This window comes from Tiliqua scincoides, chromosome 1 (genome assembly GCF_035046505.1).
Source record: "Tiliqua scincoides isolate rTilSci1 chromosome 1, rTilSci1.hap2, whole genome shotgun sequence".
Lineage (NCBI taxonomy): Eukaryota > Metazoa > Chordata > Lepidosauria > Squamata > Scincidae > Tiliqua > Tiliqua scincoides.
The window spans coordinates 278,205,656-278,228,616 of record NC_089821.1 but is presented as its reverse complement, the minus strand read 5'-3'; the positions used below and the strand labels follow the sequence as shown (position 1 = coordinate 278,228,616).

Here is a 22,961-nt window from a genome sequence, read left to right as displayed (position 1 = left end):
CTGTAATAAATGCACCTGCAAAAATGCAATAAAAATAATTTTTTAAAAAAATTTTAAGATCAGTAGCCACAACATACATAGAACATGTCATGTGTGCGAATTCACTAGAGAAGTCAATAATGTTGGGAATTGTAAGTGGAACAGAAGAAGAGTCAGGCAAAGAATCCACTAGCCTGATACAGTCAAAACAAATACAAAGATGAACGTCCAACAAGTGAAAGAGGCCATGCTTGACAGGGTAGCATGGAGAACTCGCGCCTATAAAGTTGCCAAGAGTCGGACACGTCTGAACGGATAAAACACAAATACAGGCGAGTCTCTGTATCTGCAGATCAGGTATCCGCGGATTCAATTATCTGTGAACCTGGGGGGATATCTGCACCCTCTACACTGATTCCAATAATGTAGTTTTTGTGTACTAGCGCTAGAAGTGCCAGTGTTTCTTCCTTAAACAAAGCAAAATTGTTGCTGAAATGAAGAGCGACTGAACCAGCCTGTACGCTAGACAGAGCCTAACTGAATCTTAATAGGAAGTTCTTCCTGTTAACATCAAGATAGAGCCCAATTCTGAGCTTCCCAGTGCCCAGAGGATCAGGGGCACAAAAATGGCTGCCCTGTATCCAGCAGGCTCTGGGAGGCAGCTGGAGCCTGCTGGAGTAGTAGTTAGCCTTGTTAGCAGTCAGAGCCTGTGTATAAGTAGTAGTTACCCTTGCATAGAGCACAAAATAGCCTGGCACCAACCCTGGGTGTGCCTCAGTGATGCCTGGAGAAATGGCAGATCTGCTCTTGGAGTCTGACTGGGAGTTGGGCACCTCCACAAGCCTCTGAAATGTTTCTTTATAATAATTTTGATGATGTGGTGGGTCATGACTTCGTGACGAATCTTCTTTAGCCCAGCTCCAGGGGGTCTGGGAAGGTGCTTTTTTCATTAGGGCATCACATGGAGGGGAGGGTGGGCTTCCTGACCATCTCGCCTGCCAAAGTGCTGCTCAGAGAGCAGATTGAGTCCAAGGATGTTTTTGGCAAATGAGATTAGTACCTAGTGGACACAAAGATATACCAGGCATTAGAACTTCAATTCACTGATGAACAGAAATGAGGCATAGCTGAGCGTTGCAGAGAGGCATCTTCCAGGTGCATTTGTACTCTCAAAGAACCCATTTGACCACCCTACTTCAAAACATTTTTCCTCCTTTCCAGAAACCACATACGTTTCCTTTTTCCCTCTCCAATGGTGTAGTTCCTGAAGGTAATGTTATGAAAGATCTATTTAAGTTCAGAAAAGTGTGATTTCAGCTTGTTGTGAATTTCTTTGATTGCAACGTAATGATTTAATTGTGTTATTTATATAAATTAAAAATTAATTGTAATTTATAATTTAATGTATGGAAAAAACTGGTAGTGTACACTGACAATTTTAGCCAATTTTAGTCAGCGTGCCATGAACTGAAAAAGGTTGAAAATGACTGATCTATGCCGTGAAATGGGGCTTATCTGTTCAGATATAGAAAGTCATGTCAGGGCTGATGTAGCCATAGAAGGGACCAAAACATAGCAGATGTAATGCTTATATGATGTCATATCCCCCATACCTACAAGTGAAGCTGTGGGTCTAAGGCTGGGATACAGTTTCTGTACTAGACCACGACTCTCCTTGGAAAAAATCTCTGACATCACAAAGAGCCTAATTGATTGGCTCAGGGGACCTTTGTGATGAAAATACAGCAGACTTCATACTTAGGCAGGGGCATCACACCCATAGGAGTACGTGCAACCTGAACCTGGGGTCAGTTTAACAGTTGATTATTAATATGGTCAAAGACCAGCAGCAAACACAGAACAACAATTCCTAGGTTCTTAGAATCTTGCATAAAAACAGTTCTTAAAAATCTTACAGGAAAGAGTATACAAATTACTATATCGTGCAGACAATACAAAAAACTTTACATTTATAAAATATTAAAATTCTTTTTCAATGTGTACAATTTCCAGGTGCATTTTACAGGCAGGTGTAAAAAAAAAACCACACTCAAAAATATAATGTGTGGATTAGCACCCAAAGGAAGCTTCTCGACAACCTCAGAATCAGAGTGGCTAGGAAGCCTTTTAATCAAAGGGGGAAAAAACTTTAAACAAATTTCTTGATAGTACAGGCAATGGAGTGAGACATGCTCTAGTTTTCAATGTCTCCAGTGCTACAGGGGTAAACTCTGACATAGGTATTTTTCTACAGCGCCCCTCCACCACTACTGAATGGAGGATTCTCCATCTAGCTAGGCAGAATGCCCTGCTGTGACATGGGAACTCCTATGTTCCCATGTCAGAGCCCAATCCTATGCATGTCTACTCAGAAGTAAATCCCATTGTAGTCAATGGGGCTTACTGCCAGGAAAGTGTGGATAGGATTGTAGCCACAGGCAGCTGGAGTGACAACATATGTAACATTCTCTGCAAAAATCAGGAAGCTTTCCTAATAACCCCTTGTTGCTTGATATCTACCAACTTCTGCTTTAGAGTTGCTTTCACATGGTCAAAGCCCATTTAGGATAGCTTATGGGGAGAAACCCAGGCTCATCAACTTATGGTGCAGTGCCTTTAACCAGGAACACTGAAAATCGCCACTAAAAATTGAAGATATTAGGCCCTGTGAAATGTAATTTAATTTGAGCCAAAAGTTCATAGAGGCAAAGGAAACCCTAGCCCAGGTCAGATTCTAAATGCAAGCTTGCATTAGATACACAAGTGGGCAATTGGAACTCTGATCTTAAGACTCTGATTGAACTTGCTCTAGTGCAGCAAAGCTAGAGATTTCCTGGGATCTCAGAAAATGTTTGCTTAAATTGTGTGAAGACTAATATTCACATTTTGGGTATGCCCATACTGTAGTTTTTTATATTATGATTTGTAGAAGTTATAATACAAGGAGAAGGGAAAGAGCCCAAAAGAATCTTTGTACCCCTAAAACGAACCCCCCAAAATTTGTACCCCTGATAAAATTCCTCTTACAGGCCCTGTTTTCTTAGTTGCATCTATAAGGGCGAGGGATTGTGTTGTTGTTATGTCTCACCAGCATGGTACCTCTGTGATGGATTCTGATTTGATTGGGATCTTTTGATAAGGATAGCAACCATCTCCTTTACCCATTATTCACTAGAGGTAGAAAAATGTTTGGCCTGCCAAGCAAGGGAAAGAAGGCTGGTTCAAGTATAGGGAACAACATGTTGGCCTGTAGGTAGGTAGCTGTGGGAGGAGAGCAAGGTATTAGCTAGTAGATGAACTCGCTGGATTTTGTCAAATACTTGGGTATGTTTTGGCAGTGGATAAAATATTCTCTTGCTATGATTTTCTGTAGTATGTCTTAGTGCCTATGAAAATGCACTGGCAACAAATGCCATTAAGCAGAGAACTGGAGAACATTAAAGTCTCTTGCCTTGAGCAGATCAGACTAATAGAAACTCCTTTTGTTTGGGGTCTTATTCTGAAAATGTGCCAACACTTCCAGTACTGAACATTTGAGGGAAAAGGTCAAGGTTTAGGGGGAAAAGGCAGTAAGCATATTGTATCCCACAACATACTGATGGGCACATTATGTGATTTATAAATACATATAACTAGCCATGCTTCAGCTGTTTACTCCTTCACTGAAATTAAGAGATGTCTATCCTGAGAGGATGTCAGATCTGAGCAGTCACTGAAGGCCTGCTTTCTTCCTGAGGGGTGCAACTTGGGCAAATCAAGAAGGAAGCTTAAATATTTGGACAGGAATTCATGTTAACTAAGCTTCAAAAAGCTTTTTTGAGGGCTGTTATGAAATGTCTCTGTTCACCAACATCAGTGAGCTGTTCCAGATCTTCCAGAGAGGAAACATCAAAGTTGTTCCCTCTTTTGAAGGAAGAATGGCTGGATCTACTCAACTAGCATCCGTATTCAGAAACCAATGAGAGAATAACTGCAATATGCAATGCTGGGTCTCCAGATCACATGCATATTCTCTCTCTGTGGAGAGGGCTTCCATCATGAGAGAAATGCTCGTCACAGGGGGAGCGAGGGTGGCAGTGGAGTTATGAGTGAGCCTGTGGCAGTGGTGTGGCCTGTTGGCATACTCCAGAGGTGTCAAACTTGTTTCATACAGCGGGCCAAATGGCATTTATGATGCCTGCTGAGGACCAGAAGTGATGTCATTAGGCATGAAATGATGTCATTAAATAAGTCATAACCAGAAATAAGCACTTTTTTCTTACTTAGGAACACATTAGCTGCAAATGACAGAAGAGAAAATAGGCAGTATTTCAACATATGGGAGAACCCATCATGCAGGCAACTCTTTCAGCTTTAACACCTCAGCATTGCACAGCAGCTGAGAGCCCGAGGGCCGGATAAAAAGATTCCGTTGGCCACATCTGGTCCCTGGGCCTTATGTTTGACAGCCCTGCTCTAGTTGATGCAGTGACTGTGGATGGCATCAGATAAACTTGTAAGAGGGCTTCTGTAGGGGGGGATATGCTCCCTTTTGGTGTAATCCTCTTCCAAAGAAGTAAAGAGCAATGTACCTATGACAGTGTTTCTCAAACTGTCTAGATGGGTCCCGAGCCAAGTTCAGTTGGGTCCCCATTCATTTCAATATTTTGTTTTTAATATATTAGACTTGATGCTACCATAGTAAGAGACTGCATTTGGGGAAATGTTAAATATCTGTGCTTTTAACAGGCTGCTATGTACATGCGTTTAACAATGATAGTAAAATGGGACTTACTCCTAGGTAAGTATGGGTAGGATTGCAGCTTAGGATTGTTAAAAATTTTCCTGCTTGGTGATGTCACTTCCAGTCATGACATCATTTTCAGTGGGTCCTGAAAGATTCGCATTCTAAACAGTGGGTCCCGGTGCTAAAAGTTTGAGAACCACTGCTCTAGTTGATGCAGTGACTATGGATGGCATCAGACAAACTTTTAAGAGGGCTTGTGTAAGAGGGGGATGTGCTCCCTTTTGATGTAATCCTCTTCCAAAGAAGTAAAGAGCAAAGTGCCTACAGATTTTGACTTTTTTGTATCTGGATGCCTCTCAAAGCTTTGTCTCAAAGCTTTTATTTAATGTTTAAATGAAACATTTTTAATGCAAGTTCCTAGTTCAATTAATAAAAATCTGAAATGCCTTAACAATAATGCATCACTAAAGCCAAGTCCTGTATCAGCACTGTAAGACAGTGGATCGCTATTTTTTTAAAATCACATTTGTGTATGAAAAAGATTTGCTGGTTAATATTGAGTCTGTTTTGGTGCTGGATACCTTCAAGGCCGCTTCTTCCCTTATGAAGGGTATACTGTCTATTGAAGAATGGTGGACGAAAGTTATGGACTTTGCAGAAATGGATAAACTTACAACTTTACTTAAAGAGAAATCAACAAAAACCTTTATGAATAATTGGAAACTAATCATCGACTTTTTGCAAGAGAGAGAGAGAGTAATGATTGGATTTGAAGATTAGTCATAAGAAGGACTGTTGAAGATATAGCTTTTGTAAGGGTGGAAATTTAGAACTTTAATATAAATGCAGTAAGTAATTAGAACTTTTTAGCTTCACTTTTGCTACACTGTTGGAGATACTTTATGTAGTTCTTTTTCTTTTTTCTTTTTTATGTTTTTATGTATTAATGTTGTTTGTTTTTCTTTTTAATTTCATTAAAATGGTATATAAAACAAATATACCCATTCAAAAAAAAGGTGGCTTCTTCCTTTTTGTGATTTTTTGGGTGAAACAGAAGCTGCCTCTGGGTTGAGCTTTAGGGGATACTGACCGATGATGAATTGGGTCAAGAGAAGTCCTGGCCCAAATATGGAATGGAAAATGAGCTAATGGATAGCCCAAAGTCCTTTGCTCCGGTGAAGTGAGACAGTCTAGCCATACCTGGGTGATCCTGGCCAGAGAGAAAAAAAATTAAGTTTTCAGTGGCATTGCTAGAGTTGGTGTCACCCAGTGTAGGGTGGAGGGAGGGCAGCAGAACCAGGCAGAATGGGGGCTGGGAGGGGATGAAATGGGTGTGTGTGTGTGTGTGTGTGTGTGTGTGAGTGACAACAGCCAGAATAATCTCCAGAGCCCAGGGCTACTGTGGTTCCTGGTATGGAGCTCAGATCTACCCACCTGTTACACCTGGCCTCCTGGTGCGCCTGGCCAGGAAATTTCTGGTTCTTTTCTTTGGGTGTCACTCCCCCTGGTGTCACCTGGTGTGGTTTATACCTCCTGCACCTCCTAGTGACACCACTGTAACCCTTAATACCACCGGGCTTAATGTGGGAGCTCTGCCTGCCAGGTAAGGTGCCTCCATCACATGTTACAAGCCATGATGAGTATATGCAGCCTCCTGTTTTTAGAAGTATTCAAAGTAATGAAACTGTCCAGATGCATTAGCATCTCCACTGGGAAAAGTTAGAGGTTTGTTCATCCTGTTTTGACATAAAATTTGCACTCTGTGTTTTGTCATGAAAGGTAATAATGTTAAGAAGGTAGGCCCTCAATAGTGCTTTCCTGTTACCTTCTGTTTTGCTTTTACTCACCTCAATCTCTTGTTACTCGGACCGCTCTTTCCACCTCTTGTATTCCCTCTGCTCAGTCAGCACATAAATTCAGGATGTTGGCACTTCAGGAGAGAGAGATGCATTTTATTTATGTTACTTTGTAAAGTGCATTGGAATATAGTATCAGTAATAATCTTTTAATGTTTTGCTTTCTCTTTCACTAAACTCTAGTTTACTCAAAAAGTATGTTTTATAGCCCCCAAAGACTTTCAAAATGGCTTATAAAAGATCCTTATGACAGAAGTACATGAAAGTCTAGTTTCAGGAAGAGAAATGCCCTGGTTTCCATGTGGTGCCACACTTATTCCAGCAGAACTTCCTGTGCTTGTCCTGGGTCTTCCCTTTTCACTATTTAGTGTCAGTGTTTGGCCGTTGCCTTCCAGGCAGCTACTCCAGCTGAGGCTGTGGCAAGGAGTGAGGGAGGTGGAAGTTGCTCATCCCTTGATTGAGGAGGCAAGGTGATTGATGAGCTTTGTGCTTTGTCACTTGCAGATCTGAGCTGAGCACTTGCTGAGTTTAGGCTTGTTTCTGTTTCACTTTTCTTTTCTCTTTGGGTCCTGTTCTTTGATTTTGAGTAGAGTTTATTTTAAGTGGTTTCTAAACATAGCCTGCTGAGTGCTCCTCTGATTTATCTATTATTGATTAAACCAAAAAAAAACCCCTGTCTGGCAGAAACCAGGCCTCCAAAGATGGTGTGGGCACTGGTAACTCTGCTGGCCTGTGCAAAAAGTAATGAAAAGCAAAAATACTGTAGTTGAGGCTAGGATACTGATGTGGGTTTTCTTGAGACTTTTGTCTGAAATTGGTCCAAAATGCAGTGACTAGGATGCTTTTTGGCACCCTCTGGTCAGCTCACATGACACCTGTGCTCCGTGAACTGCATTGGCTTCCAGTGTGTTTTCAGACACAGAACAAGACACTGTTAGTACTTGTGAAGCCCTCTATGGCTGGGGACGTGGGGACCTGAAGGGGGGTTGCACAGTCTGCCTGTGAAGACTGTCATTGTCATCAGATGTCCTGCTTCCTGCCTCACCACTGTCAGAAGTGTGACTAGCAGGGGCATTGGTCAGGGCCTTTTTTGGTGGTGGCTGCCGATTATGAAATTCCCTCTTCCATGTAGCCAGGCTGTGCTCTGTGTTGCCCTTCTTATGTGAGCAGCTGAAACTTTTGTTTCAGCTTTCTTTTAGGTTTCTGGGACTTAATACTTCTGGTTGCTTGACTCTATTTACCTCCTTTGCTTCTGATTGTTGTGATTCTTGGTTGTTTTAATTATTTTTAACTTTAATATTATCGATTTTAAGCTGTCGTTGAAAGGTGACCTAGAAATATTTTAAAATTAATACGTTTGCCAGTGTTCTAAATTGGTTAGTAAACTGATTTAACAGTTCTGTATTATGTATACTTCTGTTTTAGTTTGCTCCTTTACTCTCTCTCACATTCAATTAAAAAGAAATTGACCATTGAGTATGTGATCTCTCCCTCTCTAACCTCTTCCTGTATCATACCATATCATGTTTTCTAGGGATAGTCACTTGAAGAAAAAAAAAGATGGAAGTTTGACGTTTTCCACAGAAAAATGTAGTCGTAGAAAACTTTCACATCCAAGTTCCTGATACCAAGTCATCTGTTTGGAACAACAACATAATTAATGTTGTATAGAGCCAGGAAAAACAACCACAACTCTGGAACTGTTATCTATTGGTGAAAATAATTGTATGAGTAGATGTGCCCATCAGAGTAAAACATAATTTAAGAAAAAAGATAAAGAATTCTGATGGTGGTAGTTGTGAATAGAGAGATATGACAGTGTTCAGAAAGAAAGGGCTTTCAAAATGTTTCATCACATGACCAATGTTAAGCGTTGAGGGTAATTGCAGTAAGATTATTTATTTCCTGTGTATGTTCAAAAATATTTGAACTATTGAAATACTGGAAGAAGAGAGGGCTAGAAAGAACAGATCAATTCCAAAGATCTCCAGACTGAATGTTCCTAAATACCTCATTCTCATTTTGGAATACCAAAAGCTCATGGGTGATATGATGTAGCAAGGAAAGCTTAGTTGTGGAACTGAGAAAGGAAATAGAAGGTATCACAGTGACATCTGTGGTGTGCCCAGGTTTTAAATATTGGATGGAATTTGTGATGCTCCAACTCAGCGATGGCCTGTTGCTAGGACAAGACAAGACAAGAGCAGAGCAGCTAGAATAATTGGCGGAATGGAAGCACCATATTCTGCAGGGGCAGTATATGCCTGACTGCCAGATGCTAGGAGCAAATAGCAGGGGTCTGTGTGCAACCTACTTAAGAGGCACCTTGCCAGCCACTTCTGGAGACAGAATGCCGGGCTTTCATTTTGTTCTTCTGCCCCGGTGTGTCAGAAAAATATCTGGAGAAAAATAAGAGATGGCAGATAAATGTTTGACAGAACAGAACAGGGTAATTATTAGCAACTGCTGATGACAGAAAAAGAAAAAAGAATCACTGGCAATTTGGAATATGTTGGTCAACACTGAACTATACTATGAAAATTTTGTGTGTCTGGAATTTTCACACTGAAAAGGGAAATCCACAAATATTTTATAGCTTCCTAACTAGCATTAGAGTGCGGGCCTGATCACACAAATATGAGACTATTTGTTTGCTTGGCTCACTACATAACTCACTGGGAGACACAAGCAGGCTGCTCTGGAATCTCACCTAGGTTCCACTCTGGAGAGCCATCTTCTCATTCTTTCATTGAACTCTGGTCTTACTTTCTCACTTTTGCAGAAGGCAGTGAGAGGCAGCATTGCAAACAGGCAGATTTTCCTTAGAGGAGGATAATTTCTTGGCTAAGGCTGCAAAAAGGTTGCTGCTTATTCCCAAAGGCTTTTACAAAATTGTATCTATTTGACTATGATACCTAGACAGAAGCCTAGTTTCGAGGCTTTTTAAGGACAGCTGATCTTCTTTTAGTTCCCCAGACAAATTCTGAAAGGACAAAAATCAGAGCTGACACATGATACTTGGGTGTCTGAGGTGGAAAATCCAAATTGCTCTCTTTCATTCCTCCCCCCCCCCCACACCCTACCATTCATCAGCACAGGATGCAATGGAAGGGGGATGTTCTCCTGCACAAGACCCACTGAAATGAATGGAATCTGTGCCAGAGCACACTTAGTGCCCCTAGTCCACTGCTTGAGTCATCTGTGGGAAAGAGCATTTCCACGTTGAAGTGCTCTGGGGGAAGGTGACGGGGATACAAGCTGGGGTGAGTCTGAAGCAGGTTGTAAAGAGAGGCCTGGAACGATGGAGCTTATCTGAGCATTGCTGTTGATCATTTATCACTGTCAGATGGCAGTGGGCGGGGGTGGGGTAGAAGCACTGAACCGTTCCCGCACGTCTGTTGACTGACAGCTGAAAGAAGCTTTAATGCAACCTCCAGGCAGATAATTTGCCATCAAGGGGGTGGGGTGTGGGAGAGTGTGTGCAAGAAAGATATTCTATCACAGGCTGCATATTGCTTACAGTTACTAACATCTTCCCAAGGTGTAGGATGGGCTGCAGGGGGAGGTGGTTGCCATTTGTGCTGGGTTAGCAGCGTGTTGGAGACGTCCAGTCAGGCTCTGGGGTGATAATATGGCAACAATGGGAGGTAGAAGAGAGAGTCATCATTGTTTTGTTCTGTGCAGAGAGAGTTGGCTTTGACAAATATCAGTGTCATAAGAGAGCCAGATCATAGCACTGGCACCAATTTGGGACCATCACAAACAAGAGAATTGAATTATTTAAATGATTCATAAAGTGCCTTCCAATCTGGTTTTTAAGCACACCTGCAAGAGAATCCATGTTCATTCATTGATCAAAGAACCCTTTCTACTACTTATTCTGTGCTGCACCCAATCAGCAAAGACTCAGAATCAGTCCAAATGCATTAAGTCAACAGGAGTTGTGTTCTCTCTCTCTAATGGCCCAATCCTATTGAGCCTTGCCATGATGGAATGCTTGTTCCACTGTTGGCAACTGCTGCAAAAGTGCCACAAAGCACTTTCTGACCAAGCACTGAGTGGCATGCTGCTGGAACTCCGATTGGAAGGCTAGAGCCATGCCACACACGCCATTGGCTCTCCTGCTGTCCGCTGGAGTAGGTAAGACATCGGGAGAGACAGGAGGGGTGGGATATGGGCAGAACTGGGGTGGGGAGGCGCAAAACCGGATGGTGAGGTGCATATAATGGAGTGGGGAGACTGTGGGAGAGAGTGGATCTGCCCTGCACTGGATACTAGCCCTCCTGGGGGCAGCCTCTCTGCCTCATTTCTCTCCTCAGACTTGTGCTAGCAAAATTGCATTGTAGAGTGGGAGGTGAATGTAGAGGTAAAGGGATTTAAATTCACTATCCCAGCTGAAGACACTCGATCCATCTCCTCCTTCCCGCTGGCGACAGCATGCATGTTTTTGGGGGGAGGGGGAAGATAGGATTGGGCTGTAAAGGTAATGCTATTGTTTCAGGACAGGAACACTGAAGTGTCCACGAATTATTTTGTTGTAATCTCTACAGCAACCCTATGTGGTGAGTGGTATCCTCCCTGTATTGCAGATAGGGAAGACTGAGGCTGAGAAGGCATGGCATGCCTAAGGCCACTTGGTAAGTTATTGACAGAGGCAGAATTTGAACTGGGGAAATGCTGATTCACAGCTCAGTCTCTATGTGACATCAACTCTGGATATGCATCTGGAGTTTTTATTCCAAATGTATTAGCCTGGGGTTTTCTCACAGTCAGTACTGTGAATTAAAATAAACTTCTGTTATTGCTTGAGAAGAATAAAAAAGGAGTAGATGGGAACAGATTAACTGCAGCTTTGCAAGAAACTTTGGGGAAATGTTCATTAGGAACCTCTGCCTATGTGCAGTAAGAAACTTGGTTTCAAAAGTCTGGACCAAGGACTGTAAGAAACCTTAGGCTCCTGTCAAGGTTGCAGCATGACAGACAGCTCATTGCCAGTGTAGTTACATTTTCCATGCAGTCTTGCATGTCACCTGGTTGTCTCCCCTCCTATTTTTTGTGAGAATTAATGAATGCATAGGAGACAGTTCAGAAATCTCTGGGTAGAGGAGAAAGTGAGGCAGTCAGAATGGAGCGGTGAAGCATCTAAGAAGTACTGAGAAATATACATAAGGCAAAGAAGAGCAGAGGAGAAGATAGGTTCTTGTGAGTGGTGTGTGTGTGTGTCAGCAGAGTGTAGAGACTGATAAGGCAAATTGCTCCTCATTTTCCTAAAAAGGTAGACTGCAACCCTGGGAAAGGGTTCATTGTTCATTTTCACAGAGACTTGTAAGTAATTTAAACATGGGCATTGTTTGTTCTGCAAGTGAATTTCCCAGTAGCAGTAGTGCAAGTTATTTTTCTTATGACAAACTAGTATTCTTCAGAAATCCCCAATCCGAAAATAATTAGACTGTATAGTAAGCACATCCTGAAATCATTTGGGTTTATTTACTGACATTGTGCTAAAATACATCACATTTTGTAGCATCAATCAGTGTTTGGACAGTAATACCATTTGATGTAATGGATGCAGTTGAATGTGGGGTGTCACATCATGGTACATCAACTGCATGAGCAAATTGCTTGAACTATTTTAAGCTACCATGGTGCCCTTTGTCACTGTCAATTTTAATAAGTGAAAATAATTTGTTTCAAGTATAACTTGAAGCCACATTGTTTTTCACAGTGCTTTATTCAGCTCGATGAAAAGCAGCAGAGGACACCTGGTGCTGCTCTCCAAAGCCAAAGAGATTTTTATCATCTACTCCATCTGCTAGTCTCCTGACATGTGCCATTCACCCCTGAAAAACTGTATTAGTTGTGAATTTGACTGCTGTGAAGGACCTAAGGAGCAAATTGGGTTTTATAGTTTTATGGAACAACAGATGTAGGTAAAGTGGTAAAGATGGAACATAAAATGCAATAATTTTTCATTTGGAACATGAGAATGGTCAGTTTAGGACAATTCTGCATGTTGCCCCATGTGATATCCATTCCTGGGGTTGACTCCCTCCCCGGGGTACCTCGCCACTTACCCGCCGTTCGAGATGAAGTAGAGGCAGCAGTCCAAGTTCTTTTTATGCGGTTTAATTTGGTAAGTATTTTGACATTCATGAGTCTGTGTCTTTCCCTTGCCTTAACATGAATTTCTCCTCATTGCCTGCCCCTGTTTACTCACAGGTCTTTCCCAGGCTGGACGTAAGGGATAGTTAGGTTGGGATGACTCTGGGTACCATCTTCCGGTGTTCGGATCTTTTCCCGGCCCGTCTAAGCTTCCTCCGGGGTGATAGGGCCTCCCCTTTCCACTCCCTCCTCCTCGCCCAGCCAGATGGACGGGAGCCAGTGCGCCCCACAGGTCACTTTCTCCCCAAGGCTCTCCTGCTCTCTCCTTGTTATCTTTCCCCTCTCGGAAGCAGAGGGGGGTGGCCTCGTTCCTCTCACGGGCCCTCCCCCTCTCCTCCTCCTCTCCCTTCTCCTTTTATCCTTCCTCCCCAGGTCTTGCCTCCACCCTCCATCGGCTCAGCCCGGGTCTTCCCTCTCTCTCCTTCCGTTTCCGCCCCACCTACTCTCAAGCCAGCGGGGAATCCCCGCCCCTCCGCGGCGCGCCCATCTGCCGGACCACCGGGTGCCTCTGTCGCCAGCCACCCCCAACTCCTGCTGTCACCTGAGCGGTCGGGAGAGGTGTCCTGCCTTCCCCGTGGCGGCGATGTTCCCAATCGGGGTCGCGTCTTGGTGGAGGCGGCGATCCCCGTCGCTGCCGTTGTCCACCGGGCTGCGGGCCCTGGGCGTCCGCCCCAGCCGCCCATCGCTCCGGAGGAGGCTGCCCAATCTTCCTTGTCAGGTGAGCTCCTCCTGCCTTGCCGGATCTTCACGGGTGCGTTATTCCCCTCGGGGTTTACGCCCCCGTGACACCCCACAAAAGGCAAACTGGGGCATATGAAGGCAGTTGAGCACTAGGGGAGGTGGCACTCTCCAAAGGCTTAGCACTGGAGGCAAATATTGATGGGAAAAGGGAGTCTAGGCATATATGTTAAGCAGGGTTATTTTGTGGAAGGCCCTTTTCCCTGAAATGACCCACCAACCTACACCAGACTGCCGCTAAGAATAAAATAGGAGCATAGGCAGAAAAAGGTTTCAGATAAAAAAATACTTACAGTTCACAAATATGTACATCTTTGTTGGCTGTACAGGTCCTAAACTTTGGAACAGGGAATCCTAGAGCTGTTCCCTTTGCCTTGGGTTTGTGAGACCTCATGGAATGGTGGACTCCACGTGGCTCATCAGACCTGGAGAGAGGTCCGCAATGCTTGGAGGATCAGGAGGAGAGAGGAAGGAAGCCAGTTGGAGAGACACCCCATAGGATAAAGAGGACAAAGTAAAGGTCTGGGAAAGGTTGTCTCTGAGTCCTCTGGACACTACAAGCCTGGTGTCTTGTAGGTGACATTGTACCTATTTTCCAACAAATATCCCATTTGTTTTGTATATTAGTCTGACTTCATAGAAAAGATAATGTGGCAAGGATTCAAAGAACTTGAGAACCTGGCACACCTGAGAACCTAACCTTGCACAGTGCATTTTTCTTTTACTTTTAAAAAATTATATATTTCACAACCCCATCTCATCTCATCTTGCAAACACTAAATGGTTTGGGGACCCATCTATCTGAAGGACTCCCTCTTCTGCCACTGCATGAGCCTGCCTGGACTCTTGCTTATTGATGGGGGTCTCTGCTCCACCAGATCCTGCGTGTTCATGTGGGGCTCAGCGCCCTACACAAATGCTTTTACCTCACCATTACCATTACCATACCATTGTGGGGCTACTTCCCTTACCTGGGAGAAGGGGACGAAAGTTCCCTTCTCTAGCGATGCCTCCTGCAGTAGCCCGAGGCATGCATGATACGGCAGCAGCTGTTTTCAGTGCCACCGAAGCTGCACTCCACAGGAGCTCAGGATTGGGCTGTAAGTCTTGTTCTTTCTTTTTGTACTTTTCCAGTTTCTTCACTGATATTTTTAGACATTTGGTTATTAGATACCAAATGAGAAGACTGCACTGACAAGTATTCACTTTAAATATTTAGTTGCTATCTCTCCATCACCATGGAAAGTGGTTTGCATCTGGTTCACAGGGCTGAAAGGTAACTCTCTCCCTCCAGCTACATATTGAGGCTCACTAATTCACTGAAAATAAAGATTAGTGGGTCGAGTGGTCGTAGGAGATAAACCTAGCAATGGTCTAGCAAGCAGAGGACAAGGAGCTGCCACTGGAGTTCTCCTTCTGCAATTCTGTTGTTATTTATGTCACTTGTGATTTATTGCTTTGCTGCATCACCTCTCGATACCTGTGCTTCTCCCTCTCCCTTTAGCAATGCTACTTTCACAAGCAATGAATTCACTCTTTTCTCACTGCATCACTCAGAGCTTTTTTTTTTCTCCCCAAAAATGGAATTTTATTGAGTAATATGTAATAAACATAGCATAGAAATGAACTAATAACCCAAATCATACAGTAGTTCTCTCTCTGCATTCCTTTTAAGAAAATAATATTGAACAATTGTTTAGTGGTTTCTGAGGGTACAAAGCACTTCACTTGCATTATCTTGACATTATCTAAGTAATATTATCTCCACATTGCAGCTGAGGGGAGGGGCTTGCTGAAGTCTTCCAGTGAGAATTCATAGCAGAGATGAGATTCAAACTGGGGAAGTCCCTATTTGCAACTCAACCACAGCACTGCACGACCTCTCTTACACCATTCTCTTTCCCAACTGTACAGTGTATTCAACACTCTTTTAATAGATAGATTCCATTCACAGCAGTTGTGCACAAGTCCTCATTCATTTCTTTAAAGGTCACCTCTCCATGTGAACAATGGAAAAAGTCCACTGATGAGTTTCTTCCATTGAGAAGAATGGGGAAGCCACACTAAATTGAGGGAACCTGAATGTTGGGATTCATGTGCTTCCAGCTTCTGTGGAAAAATGGTTAACTGGGGGGGGGGTGGATTGAGGAGGGGAATCTACAGAAAAGGGTTTATAACAGAACAGAATTCAGCACATGAAGTGAATGAAAACATGCAATACTGTGCCTCATGACCACTGTTGATAGTCATCTGCAGAAGTTTCCAGTGGATGACATGCTGGTGTTATTGTTGCTTCCAAGTGAGTGAGACTTGACATTAGAAGATCTGAGAACTGTTGCTGTAAAATATTTGTAGATCTTTGACTTAATGGAAGGTTGTTTAAGAAAATTAATGGAGCTTTGTGTTTTTTCTAAGCTTCGATGTAACAGTAGCACAATAAATTGGTTTTGAAATAAACTGCAGAAGTGAATTTCACTCCACACAGGCATAACAGAAAGCAAGTATTTTAAAAGCCTGTTAACTGTAAATAATAATAAGTATCTGACAGTGTAATAATTATTGTTTGTATGGGGCAACATGAACAGTTCAAGCCAGGACCATCAAGTACTTTAATAAAAGAGAAGGGCTAGAGTGATCTAGGGAGCCAAATACCTCCCACCTCAAGATGCAAGATCATCTACACATGGGCCGTTCAAGAGGTAATAATATCTACAGGGTGAACAACATGCTTCTGTGCAAAAATGCCTACTGCACAGCTAACTCTGGATGACTCAAAAGAGTTAAGCCAAATCACTTTGTACAGGGAAAGCTAAAAATCTCTGTGATGGCTAATGAGTCAGATGAGGGGGAAAAGATATTCTTGTGTCCAAACAATAAAATCAGTGTAGGCTGACCCACTGATGACTACAAGCTGGGCTCAGACCTGTGAGGCAGATTTTCTCTCTGTCTCTTGGCAGCTTTGCCAACTTTTTGTTGCACTGGAGCACAGTGGCCAACCAGAGTGCCCCTTATGTCCTTGTGTATTTTTCCATCAAACATTCCAATGTCTACTAGTTGTGAAACAATAAACTTTTATATAAAGTGCAGCTTTGATAGACATCAAGGAAATAATCTTAAGTACAGCAGTCATAAGGGAGACCTTGAAGAGCACTGCAGAATCAAGAATGCCTCAAGTGTTTTTCAAAACATAAAATAGGAAGCAGGATGAAGAATGACACATATTTGAATGGGAGGAATTGTCTAGTGAAAGGCCCATAGCAGCAAGGACTAGATTGCTTGCTGACTTCAGGCACTGCCTTGCTGTTCCCATACAATGGATGGGGTCTCCTTTTGACTTGTCACAGTTGTTTCTTTGGTTTTGTGACCCTTTTCCCCCAGTTGGCCAGCAAATTTGCTTTTGAGCTGGCTCATCCTGGGAAGCCCATCTGCTTCTCAAGAGCAGGAAATTCAAGTGGCTCAGGTGACCCCAAGGACCCAATTCCACAGGTAAAACTTAGCTAACACTCACAGGTTATAAAAGAGGGTTCACTCACCTCCCTTTGGGCATCTAAACTTGTCCATCATTGGAAGCATCTCCTGCTTCACTGGGAACACCTACTTACCTGCTAGGTGTGGATGTCATTCTGTGCTTCTTAAAGTGCCTTTTTTGCTTTTTATTTTGATGTTCATCTTTTTAAAAAAATAAACACTTTTAATTGTTACTATTTTAACCTGCCTGGTCTCAGTTTACTTTGAAGGAAGTGAGTTACCCTATTTGTTGCTACTGCCTGGCTTTTAGGGGAATTCCTGGGGATTTGGGAGCTCCCTTTTTCTGGGAGGGAGATTTTTCCCAAGGGCAGCCTCCTTCTGCTTGGTTTCTTCCAGTGCCCTTGGTAGTAGCAGCAATCTGCTACCTCAGCATAATGATGAGATGGGCTGGATATGACTGCTAGATGCTACACATGTACCTGTCTGTTAAACAACCAGATTATTTTATACTGAATTAGATTATGGGGCCATCCAGTTCAGTATTCTCTCCACTGACTGGCAACTGCTCTCCCAGGGTCTTCTCCCTTCCTCCCAGAAATGCTAGGGTCTGAACCTGGGGTCTTCTATGTGGTGAGCAGGTTCTCTGCCACTGAGCCTTGGGCACCATAAATATCTTAACTGGAACTGCAACTAAACATTTTTTGACAGTAGCCAGTGCTTAGGGTTTGATTGAAGGCATCATGTCTCTAATTCAATTTGTTTTAGTAGAACATTGTTTTACCTGACAGGTTGATATTTATTTATGTTTCAGATAAACACCACGTCAATGGGAACTGTATGGCTGAACCTTTTCCAGAGGGAACGCACATGACAATATTTGGTAAGTTATTCTGTTCTTAATATCAGCTCTTATCAGCAGTCTAAAAAGCAGCTTTATGGTTGTTATTTCTCTTTCACTGTGTTATGACTGACAACTCTGAGAACTATCCAAGACTTTAACAAACTTGGTGGCACAGAAAGGATTTGAATTTGAATCTTTGGCATCCATCCCAGAAATGTTTGCCTTGCCAGTGGGAGGACCCAACTCACATACATAAAGGTGTGCGCATACACAGTCCATGCCTTGAGATGAATGGGGGATACTCACAGGTGCAACATCTAAGTATGCATAGAATTATGTTGAGGCTCAAAGCAGATACCTAAGAAAGGAGACTATTCCTATGACAAGGGCTCCTTTACAAATTCATGACTGAGACAAAGTGCAAACAGTCAGTTTTCTGACTTATTTCATGATCCTTTTGTCTGCCAAGTGCCTCGTAAGCAAGACAGAATTGCACTTGGACCGTGCAGTTGTACACAGTCTTTTGTGCAGGCTTCTAATCATCACCTTGCACTTATGCAGCACTAACCAGGGTTTATTTTCTAGTCAACCTGCAGACCCTGACTGATGCCCTAGCTGCATAAGCTTGGCTGCCAGGCACTTGGCAGTAATATCACTGTTGTGTGCTGGCTCTGAAGAGGAGGAGGGTGGGGAGGTACCAACTGCCAGTCCTCTTGTTTTCAAGGACCAGGCTGATACCTGATGATAAGGGGGTAGAGGGAGGCTGAGAGGGTGGAAAGAGACAGAAGGAGAAGTGAAGATGGAGTGCAAGAGCGGGGTGGAGATGGCAAGATCCTTGGGTGATCCCACTTCTTACTTCTCTCCTCTGTAAACATTGTTAATTTATTCCCACTCTCTGTTTCCTGTTCTTTAAACAGGTCCATAAAAGGACCTGACCCCTTATTCCATGGCTGCTAAATCAACTCAAGAGGCTTTGGTGTGAGACTTGTCAAAAGCTTTTTGGAAGTCCTATGCTAACCTCTGTGCACATACCCAGTGACACTCTTAGAATTCTAGAACATTAGTGAGGCAGGACTTACTTTTGCAGAAACCATGCTTAGTCTCCTTCAACAAAAGCTTATTCTTCTGTATCCTTAATAGTTTTATCCTTAATCATGCTATTCACCAGTTTACTCAGAACAAATGCTAAGCTGACTGGTTTGTAAGCTGATCCCGTGCATCCCTTCTTAAATGTGGGTGCTTCATTGGGTACCTTCCAGTCCTTTGGCACAAAGGCTGATTAAGAGACAAGTTACATATTTTTGTCAGAAGAAATCATGCTCTTGCATGATTTACTTTCCTTTGTAGCTTCTTGCTGATGTGGCATTTACATGAGCCAAGGCAAGCAGCACTGGAGGGGGCACCTAATACAGAAGGGAGCACTTTTGACTTCTCTGCTGTTCAGGCTGTGTTGAGGCACATGGATTTGGTTTGTCAGCAGGGATTTGTTCTTAGTTGTTGGGTGCTGAGCTCAAATAGTCTAGGCAAGAATAGGTGGCTCTGGGTCTAAGGCAGGGGTGTCCAAACTTTTTGGCAGGAGGGCCACATCATCTCTCTGACACTGTGTTGGGGGCCAGGAAAAAATAATTAATTTACATTTTAAATGTGAATAAATTTACATAAATGAATATATTAGAGATGGAACTTACATGAATGAATGAAGGTCTTGCAATAGCTCAAGACCTATAAAAGGCCTTGCACAAAGCAAGGCCAGCCTTTCTTTTGCTGCTGCTGCTGCATCACAGATGTGAAACAGCAAGTAGTGGAGGGAGCCCTCATCCCACAGCTCATACAAGAGGTTGAACAGTTGCCCTCATTCTGAGAACAGTTGCGTTGGGCCAGCACAGGCTCCAGTAAATCTCTAGAGGGCCAAAGGCTCATTGGAAACTGGAGTCTTTCCACGGGCTGGATTGGGAGTCCTCAAGGGCCACAAGTGGCCCCCAGGCCGTCGTTTGGGCACCCCTGATCTAAGGGATCAGAGGCAGGAGTGGATGCAGTTAGGGCTGGGCTGAAGGCCGAGTTTCAGAAAGGACTGTTGGGCAAGGCAAGGCAAGGCAGGGCAAGGCAAAGTAAGTCTGCTGTTTGAAGTGATCAACATAGGCCAAGGCTTTAGTGTGGTATAGTGGTTAGATTGCTAAGCTGGAACCAATCTGGACTGGGGTAAGGTGGGTTCAAATGCCCACTTAACTATAAAGCTCCTTGAGTGTCCTTGGGCTGTTCACTGTCTCTCAGCCTATGTTGGTGGGCTCCGTGAAGCGAGGGCAGGATAAATCTATAATTAATAATTAATAAATAGATATATGAAATTGACATGTAGCACCAAGGGGACAATTGCTGCAGCTTCATTGCACAGACTCTACTGAGTTTGTAGCAGAGGTAGACTGTTGATGGCATGGGGTCTTGGGTGACTTTGTAGCAGAGGTAATGTTGATGGCATGGGGTCTTGGGCGACTTGGTTCAATGCATCCCTCCCCACCCCCAATAACTTACAGCTCTCTATTCCCCATCCCCCATGAGTGAATTCTATCAGTGCTAAACCTGTGCAGTCAGCTATAGTGGCAAGGCCTGAGCTATCAAGAGGATGTCCACCTTTCTATCTCTCCTCCCAGGTACTGCCTGAAATTATCCCCCTTCATTTTAATTTTACTCATTTCCACCACCACCCCACCCACCCACCAGTACCTTTTAATCACTGACTGTCAGGGCTCAATACAAAGGAAAACCAATATAAATGGTTTGTGTGGCTGGGACAGGAGATGATTTATTGAAGACAAAGGTGAGAAGGCAATTCTGGAGCATGCTGTTCATGGGAATTCTATTGCTGCTGTTTCCTATTAATTGCTAAATTGTGAGCTCTCAGGTGCCTGTGAACATTGTTTTCTCAGAACCAAAATAGTACGGTTGGAAGCCTGGGAGCTTCCTGAGCATCCTGTTAGCACTCACTAGTCCAGGTGACATTGGTGTTAGATGTGACCACTGATATTCAATTATGGGCATTTCCTTAACCAAAAGACCTTTTTACATGCTTCAGATCAAATGTATTTTTACATATCTCAAAAGGAATTCTTTATCTGTCTCTTTTACCCATCATTATTTGCACCATTTACAAAGCAAAAGGTTTTGATTGAAAATGTTTGCAGTTTTGATCTGGTATATTTTGATTTTGCGTCAGGCAAATGGTTGCAGGAGGCCTGAAGAAATGAAGAAACAAACTGCAGCATTACCAAGGACAGTTTTTGAAGTACACCATGCATGGGGAACTGACCTTGATTGAAGTTGCGTTAACATTTTTTTATTTCAAAGGCTCACACATCTTTATCTTTTTATATTTTTCTTCTTGTTTTTTGCTTCTGAAGAAAAAGGGGAATGCAGTTATGGAGTTTGTGGGCTGTGTGTCCTCTGGGACCTTGCAAATCCCATTGGTGGCCTCTTTTATGGTTCATTTCCCAAGGTAGTGCAAGAGGAGTTTTTCAGTCTGGCAATACAGTAGAACCTCCAAAGTTGACCACCTCTCTTTAATGACCACCTCCTTAAGTTGACCTAATTTTCACAGTATGGACAGACACTGCATATACACTATGGGAGACCAACCTCTCTATATTGACCACCTCTGTAAGTTGTATCTTGACCACTTCGACCATTGCACAGACCAATGCACAGAGTATTAATTTACCCTCTGTAAGTTGCCCACTGAATGCGATACTGTGGGCCTGTGTTTTGTCTGGTTTGTCCCATCTTGGAAAAGCAAGAAGCCACGCAACAATCCCTCCCCTAAGCCTGCTAGCGCGTGTGCGAAAGGGTTTTTATAGGTGGGCACGCTGCACATAGCAGACAAACCTGTGCTGGCTGCCGATTGTACCTGGACATGTACCAAGTTGTGAGGGACATGAGGTTGCTTGTGCATAGATCCTTCTGGAGCACTTCACAATCCCTTCTGGTCTTCACCACCCAGAAAAGTTTAGTGTCATCCACAAACTTGTCCACCTCCCTGCTTATCCCTGTTTCCAGGTCATTTATGAAAATGTTGAAAAGTACCAGTCCTAGGACAGATCCTTGAGGCACTCCACTTTCCACCTCTCTCCACTTTTTTTGTCAATTGCCCATTGACACCCACTCTCTGTTTCCTGGTCCTCAACCAGTTCCCAATCCATGAGAGGACCTGTCCTCTTATTCCCTGACTGTGGAGTTTTCTCAGCAGCTTTTAGTGAGGGACAGTATCAAACATCTTCTGGCATTTAGTGAATCTGAGGAGACCCAGTGGAGGCCAGGCAGCCTAAGTAAAAAAGTGTTTTTTGTTTTTTTAAGCTTTTGGGCCTATGTAACATGCTACATGCTATGGGCTGGCGAGGGATAGCATTGGTCTGCTTGTCTGCTATGAAACCAAGTATTTTTTTTAACTTACAATTTTTTTTAAGCTTATGAATTTTCAGGGTTTTTTTTAAACACTGATTGTGGGCTGTTTATTCTCTGTCTCTTGATATAGATATAGATGATATAAATAGTAAGCATCACAAGAGGATCAATTCTCATTGATATTTGCAATAAAACTTTGTAAAAATCCAATCTAAATAAAAACTTGGCCTTGCATTTGTTGTCCTGGGAGCTAAACATAATATTTAAATGCCCTTTTTTTCCATATGTTGACCACCTCCCTGTGTTTACCAATTTCCTCCAGTCCCTTGGGTGGTCAACTTAAAGTGGTTCTACTGTATTTTATATTTTACATGTAGTCTAATCGCTTTAGCTTGCATCCTCTTTATTTATCTTAATACCCATTGGTTGATCTGATGTCAGTGAAAGTTGATTTTTTTAAAGACATTTTGATTTTCAAAATATTGTAAGAAGTGTGCAATTCTTGCACTCCCACAACAATTCAAGGAAGAAAATTATCATTTGAAGTTGTTTGTTCTCTGCTTGTGGCACATTGTAGTCTAGATTCTATATATGTACATCAGATCAGCGCAACTTGAGACCCACCAATCCAGATGCACTTCACTGGCCATTTATGGTGGCTTGCCAGGTGCTTGCCAACCATCTGTTTTTACAGCTCAGGCAGACAGCTAAACTAGGTGCTTTATTGGCCCACCATGTACGGGTAGTGAGCTGCATGGGCTTGGAGGGTTGTACTGGTTTGCTTTAAGTGGACCTGTGG

At 43.1% G+C, this 22,961-nt stretch overlaps 1 protein-coding gene across 2 annotated transcripts in view; it reads left to right on the top strand.

Moving 5' to 3' along the window:
• The window catches only part of MSRA (methionine sulfoxide reductase A), a 239,520-nt gene that overhangs the window by 87,074 nt on the left and 129,485 nt on the right, over positions 1-22,961 (top strand). For both annotated transcript variants that reach the window (XM_066611958.1, XM_066611957.1), the window contains exon 2: positions 17,741-17,809. In XM_066611958.1, coding sequence (XP_066468055.1) covers positions 17,741-17,809 — 69 coding nt within the window. The remainder of the gene's footprint in view (positions 1-17,740; positions 17,810-22,961) is intronic.